The sequence below is a fragment of the Geospiza fortis genome, unplaced genomic scaffold (genome assembly GCF_000277835.1).
Source record: "Geospiza fortis unplaced genomic scaffold, GeoFor_1.0 scaffold195, whole genome shotgun sequence".
In the NCBI taxonomy this organism is placed as follows: Eukaryota; Metazoa; Chordata; class Aves; order Passeriformes; family Thraupidae; genus Geospiza; species Geospiza fortis.
The window spans coordinates 1,596,608-1,603,551 of NW_005054324.1; the positions used below are offsets into that span (position 1 = coordinate 1,596,608).

Here is a 6,944-nt window from a genome sequence, read left to right on the forward strand (position 1 = left end):
GTTCAGATACCTGTTAAGCCTTCAAGGCTTTGTAGCCTTGCTACCTACTAACAGGTATCAAAACTGTAGTCTGTACATAAAGATCCAAAGCAACATTTTGTAGGACTTCATAGTGTGTATTATTACATTTGTAGTAACATAGGAGTTTTATTTGAGAAAGACAAACTGTAGCTTTTGCAGAACTGGTGAAATAGAGAAGGCAAATGCAATCAATCATCTGCTCATGAGGAAGTGATAGCTTTGGGAAACACCTGTAAGGGTTCAAAGACAACAAAAGATAGAATAAATTGTACGTTTTAAGTCTTGTCCTCAACAAGGCACTTGGATGAAATAAAAGAAGATAAACCAAACACATGCTGAGGGTAGTGGAGAATATAATAGAAATACACCCTCACTCTTTCTCAATTTAATACACATACCCTGTAAGACTTATGCAATACAACAATACCCCAAAATGCTCTTTATTACCTGTAATTGGCTAGCAGGAATAATTCAGGGCTATGTCTTACAAAAGGCCAGGTACTGCACAAGTCAAATTTAAAGAGCAGGGCAAATCCCAAAGCACAGAAGAGGCACAGGACAAATAAGTCACAGCCTATCTTAGACAGCAAAATTAAAAAAAACTAAATCTTGCAGCTCCTTCCGATCTCCACAGGATCACCCAAGGCCCTAATTTTACACAACAGCGTATAGACTCAGAAAAGGCCATGGTATGAATAATCATCCCTATGAAGACAAGTTAGGTATCCAATGACAGTTGCAAGTAGGAACCCACTGCATCTTTAAGCAACCAGGTATCCCACAGGATTTGGTCCGAAGTCCAATTCACTCAATCCTCAGCATTCCAATTTGCACTACTGTAGGAGGAGAACAACAGCAGCAGCAGGGCTGCCACAGTCTACCTGCTCAATACATGCGAAGCTCTTTAGCATTCTCCTCCAATCCCCTCATAGATGTGCAAATCATTGTATTCTTACTGTTCTGGGATAAAGACTGCAATTTGATGGCTTGCAGAAGGAGGCCTCTCAGCAGGGACGTTTTCATATGAAGGCTCTCTTAGGAGGTGCTGGTGGGGGTAAGAATTCTGAAAGTGTAGCTCAAGGGCCAGACACTGAAGGAAATCTTTTTCTTTGCTTCCAGCCCTATCACTACTATATTGTGACACCTTGTCAGAGAATTTGAAAGAGGCACTGAAACAACATGAAAGTGAATAAGGGATATTGAAATGCTTCATCTAAGCCCGAGTCTGGAATCCAAGAAGGTAAATGCAATTTCATTTTTTTAAAGTGATATGGTATGTTAAAATATTCTCTGTTCATTTGGCTCTTAAAATGTCCTCGTCATGCAATGCAGTTTCTGATTGACCAATTAATGAAAACAGCTTAAAGTGGTTACTCCAAGACCCTTGCTTCTTGTGAGCGGTTTATGGAATTGCGAACACTCTACTTGAACAGTACAGGATACCGAGGATGCTGCTGGCATAAAGCCTATGTTTAACTCAAATTATGTTCACATGTGTGTTTGCAATTAAGACTATAAGCATCAGAAACAGGTGATCCATAAGATAATTCAAAAAGACCAGCTTCTTCTAAATGTATTTTGGACATCATCTCCTGAAGTTCAGACCTTTGACTCCCTTCTGCAAAAACCACTTTATTATAATGCTCACACTTGAAAAAGAATTACCAGCAACTATCATGCATTACTTCTTTCTCCGCTAAGTATTTTACACCAAAGGTATAATAATTTAGTTAAATACTGAAAAACCTTTTCTGGAGCAGATTTTCAGTTCAACTGCAAGAGCTCCAAGTTAAGCTTAAAAGGCCTCCAACTGACCAGATATTTTCTTCAAATTGATGGAAAAAGAGTTTGAATTTTTGATGTCTCAAATGTCAAGATCTACTAGTGGCAAGAAATGCATCTCTTGAAATGAAAGCTATATTCAGTGTCCTTTGAAGTGGCTTTGTTAATGCAATTGGTCACTTAAATGGGGAAGTAAGGGCTAAGAAGCAGAATCTTTTGAAGGGCAGAAACCTTATGAGCAGTTGAAATAATTCTACTTAACTATGCAAAAAATACACGTAGGAAACAGTCTGTACAACATGCCTGGCACTCCCCCTCCACTACCAACCCCAGAAACCCCAAAACACCTTCATCCAACAAAAACTCCCAAAAGACTTTAGGTGTCAAAGTTCTAGTACTACCTGTGAGCCAACCCATCACTGAGCAACTGCATTTGAACTGTATTTTGAGCTAATTAGTGCAGGAATGGTGTGTATGTAAAAGGTGATGTTCCTTCCACAATACATGCCCTGTTAGTTTAGGATTAATTTAAAGTTAATATGAAGAACCAGAGAACTATTTTTTAAGTATTTCCTTTTATATACTTTGTTCATGCTGATAGAATGTTCATTTTCACTTCTGGTAGATGGTGGTGAACACAGCTTATCCCTTCTGACACCAGTTTGGGAGCAGAAGAAAACAAACAAACAAAAACCCACAAAAACAACAAACAAACAAACAAACAAAACCCCAAAAACAAACCCAACTTATGTTGTTTATACCTCTGGCCTCATCACTCTGTAGGATGTTCCTGGCATCAAAGGACGAAAGGAGGTAAACAATTGCAGTAACAAGGAAACACACTAACACCCACTGAAGTTCTCTAAGAAAAGCAGAAAACAGCAGTAACAATGATTGGAATAGCACCCAAGTTTTTATCTTCTCCTTTGTAGTCTCTAGAGGGAATACCAAAGGTTAAGACTCCAGACAACATTCTGAAAACTTAGAGACCAAGTTTCACACACCCATTCAAGTTTATGTTTTTTAGACTCTTTTTGTTTCATTTTGAAAGAAAAATTTTCCTTCCAAAATATTCAGCATTTTTACAGATGCTTACTGAAACCTACAAAAACATAACTAGTTTGAATTCACTTACACCAACTTCCTTTTCTCCCAACATACTCAGTTTAGTAAGCAGATCAAAACCAGTTACAAATGTTTCACTGTGGGATTACAAACACCTTTTTAAGTGGAGAAAATATTATGAAAAAATTTGTAGTGAAAGACCAGACCAAGAAAAACCAAGCTGCTATGCTTTCTAAGTTGTCTGCATTCTTACAGCAAAGTACTACTATAATAGTTTTAAAAGATGTGATGAAACTCTTAATAGAGGTGAGTATCCCTAAGGAAGCAGATTTCAGGCATAATATAAGTATCATAGTTCAATGGGAAGTGACTTTTTAGACAAAATGCAACAAGATCTCCACAATTCTCTTGATTGTGAAAAGAAAAAAATACTTATATCTCTCTGCAAGAGAAAAGATCTTTATCAACATAAAATTGAAAGTGATACTTAAAATATTTTAAACCCTGCCAACCACCAAAACACATCTGCATTAAAATTTTAAATAGAAACATGTGATATATAATCAGAATTTGCTTATATTCACCTCTGAACAGGTAAAAACAAAAAAACAAAACTAGTAATTAGTAAGCAATAATCACAGTTTTATGCCAAAAAATGAAAAGCAGCTTTGACAAGATTTTAGATCTACATTCTATACCAACAATGAATTTCAAAATAAAACCCTAAGATACTCTTACATAACTGTTTTAATTTTTAATAACTTTATTTTTAGATCAAAGTACACAGTAGATACAATTACTACACATATGATGAGAAACAACACTAAACTTAAATTCAGGTTCTCTTTGCTACTAATTTAATTACACACAAGAAAAAACCAAATCCAAGCAATGTTACCACTCCCATTTTTACTAATCTTTTTTCCAAGGTGGCAGCTTTTTCTGGAAGTTTCACTTGCTTAGGTTTATTCTTTTCTTCATACTGAGACAGATGTTAAATCCATGTAAAAAGTGCAGAAAAAAAAAAGTTAGTGTGAAAGCTTGTTAAGTAGATTATAAAGTACCCAGTCGTAAGAATCTGCATGCATCTAGGATAGGTATTACTTCTTTCTGTCTCTGTCCCACTTAATTTGAAATAAATGTGTGTAAACGTTCACCTTGTCTGATATTCAATTATTCTGTAACTTATATAAGAAAAACAAACTGTTCATTTACAAACGTAATTACTCAGGAGTAAACCGCTGCTATTATTAGATGCTACAAAAATCTAACAACAAAATAACTGAACCTTGACTGTCAAATGTTTTAGCTAGAACTTCTGCCATTTAATTACTAAAAAAAACCTGTTTACTTAAAAAGAAAGTTAAATAGGTAACAGATTAGACTTACTCAAAATTACAGGGAGAGTGGAAAGTACCTAAATAGTGCCTTCTCAGACACATGTTGAATGTGAGTGGAGCCTTGTCATAAAGGACAGCAGGGTTAGGTTCTGATTTCCTACCTTAGTTACAATGCTTGGAAGACTGTCTCATTTACCATACTTTCAAAAATTATATGCTAAGACATTTACTGCTGGCAAAGTCTTGTCATGACTAAGCTTAGCAAACAGTACTGAAAACTTCAAGGGAATTTATACAAACATTTTATGTAAGAGGTTAAACTGTGTCACTTAAGATTCACAGGTTCACAATATATGCTTGGGTGCTCTACATTCAAAAGTGCTCCATCACAAATTAAGTAGCACAAAAATGTCTTGTATTGAAGTATTCATAAGCAAAATTCATAAAACATAACGGGATTTTAAAAAGAAGGATTTTCTTTCTTGAAGTAATTACAAGGCTGTTCCACACAGGATACAAAGACATTGTGATTTGTCTTGATAGCTATAAAAACCTTAAATACAGATAAAGTCAAGTGGCACCAAACTTGGAAACCTACCAGCCCTTATAACTGGCCTGCATATATAGGAGGCAAATATATACACAATTGATGATTGCATATGCAAAAAAAGGAATAAATAGCTAATAAGTTCTTTGCCACAGTTGCTACCCCTTAATATATTTGGTGTTAAGTGATTTATTGGGAGAAGGCTGTTATATTACATTAAATTTACTTAAACTACAGGAAATTGCATTAGTAGCATTATACTTAAGGTCTGAGTTCCACATGGCTTCGTTCAGCAACAGATTCCTTTCTGACACTGATGCTCCGTTTACCCTACCCCAGCGGCCGTTCATTTTACTGGCCTATTACTTAAAATGACCCCATCTGACAAGAGAGTGTCACTGTGTTGGCTTGAGAATGACTGATGTGGTGCTAACATCTAGCCTTGACCTCTCCCACCCTCTTCTTTTGTCACTCTGCAGAGTTATCTGGGATGCCTCCCATTCAATCCATAAAACCTTAGTATCTTCCTTGTGAGTCAATAATTCCAAACAAAAGATTCCTTAATTAAAAAGTAAGAGTGTAAGTATTCAGCATGGCCTCTATGCCACAGTGGTTGTCCAAAAGTACAGGGATACATTCCAATTAATTCCTTTGTGCAGTAGAAAGAAAAAAGTAGATTATGCTTTCTTTTGGAGATTTTCCACACTTTCATGGAATATTAGAGATTATTTCTCTTTCTGTCCATGAAAAGGTGGAAGGGGGAGAGATTGATGCAATGCCCAAGCTAAGGCTAAACAGCCTTTGGCAGACCAAGGTATGAAACATTTCCCTGACATATGTCACATTTGAGGTTGCATCAGAAACTTGTACACAGTATTTAACAGCCTCACTCACACACACCCACCTCCACCACGAGGTCCTTCAGTTTGTCAACTTCTTCTTCCAACTTTTTAACACTGCAAATCACATCTTCGCAGACTTCAATATAACATTTAGTTGGTGCCCACTGCAGTACCATCTGTTAATAATTACAGTTATTTGCCATAATTACATAATTGTAGATCTTAACTTAGTATTCTACAGTTCATGTATCACAAAAGACAGTGCCAGAAAAGGTCTGTAACTGCATTTATGCTGGGTTTTAATTGTATGATTTATGCACAATAAGCTACTACTCCCTAGCAGCCTTTGCTGGAAACTTTTGTCACCTTAACTCTCCTATGGGTAGAAACATGAAGAAACAAATCTATCTCGTTTAGTTGTATGGCTTAACTCTTTGAAATATATTATTTTTAAGTGTCCTTTAGAGAAAGAGCACTGGACAGCTTTCTATAACTACATAACCACCAAGATGGTTGATGAATATTCATACTTTTTATTTTACAAGGTGGAATAATGCACTTTAAATCAATCTTCTGTTTGGTTGAATACCTTGTGAGAATTTTTGAGGAAATGGTTATTCATGGTCTGCACAGGAATGATCAGCTTACTACACTCTTTATTCAACTTCTGAAGAAACTTGAGCAATTCATCTTCACTAGAAAAATAAAATAGTTTGTTATTTGTCAAATGCTGTAACTTCTTGCAAGCTGAATATCACATACAAATTTTCAACACTGGCTAGTGAGTTAGACATGCAGTTCCATAACACACAAAAAACCCAGGATCATTTTAAAAGTGAGTAGGTGTAAGACATTTAATATCTTAGCAAATTGTTGGGGTTTTTTTTTCCCCTTGTTTGTCCTATCCTCTCCCTCCCATGCCTTACTTCTGAATGAGAATATTTCTGACCTGCAGCTTACATTTCTGAGGTAGATATGAGGGAAAAAGTCTGGTTTGTACTTTGGAGCTAGGACTGAAATGACTAGGTTTAGGGTAACAGTCTCCAACAGTGTTGAAGAAAATAAGAATTCAATAATACTGGCTTGGCCCTTGGATCTAGAAACATATACCTCAGAGCCTAGAATATCTGACGTTATCTAAAATTTTTCCTTGGTGCTCAAACACAAGCAGGAAGTCAACTCTAAAAATTAGTTTGACCCATGTCTCCAAAAAGTGGAGAGAAGGATAGAAAAAATTAACAGATTATTTTAAGCTTTAAGTTTCTAAAGCTTCCACATGACACTGACTCAACTTTACTGGAATGTCAGAGAATTTTAGTCATAAGTCATGGTGCCAGCCAGAAACTT

The 6,944-nt window shown here is 36.0% G+C and overlaps 1 protein-coding gene across 1 annotated transcript in view; it reads right to left on the reverse strand.

The window, feature by feature from the left end:
- Positions 1–3,703: 3,703 nt before the first annotated feature.
- Positions 3,704–6,944, reverse strand: part of ASZ1 (ankyrin repeat, SAM and basic leucine zipper domain containing 1) — a 34,093-nt gene continuing 30,852 nt past the window's right edge. Inside the window, exons 10-12 of the mRNA XM_014306980.2 lie at positions 6,187–6,292; positions 5,660–5,773; positions 3,704–3,850 (exon numbers count right to left, since the gene is read on the reverse strand). Coding sequence (XP_014162455.1) covers positions 3,704–3,850; positions 5,660–5,773; positions 6,187–6,292 — 367 coding nt within the window. The remainder of the gene's footprint in view (positions 3,851–5,659; positions 5,774–6,186; positions 6,293–6,944) is intronic.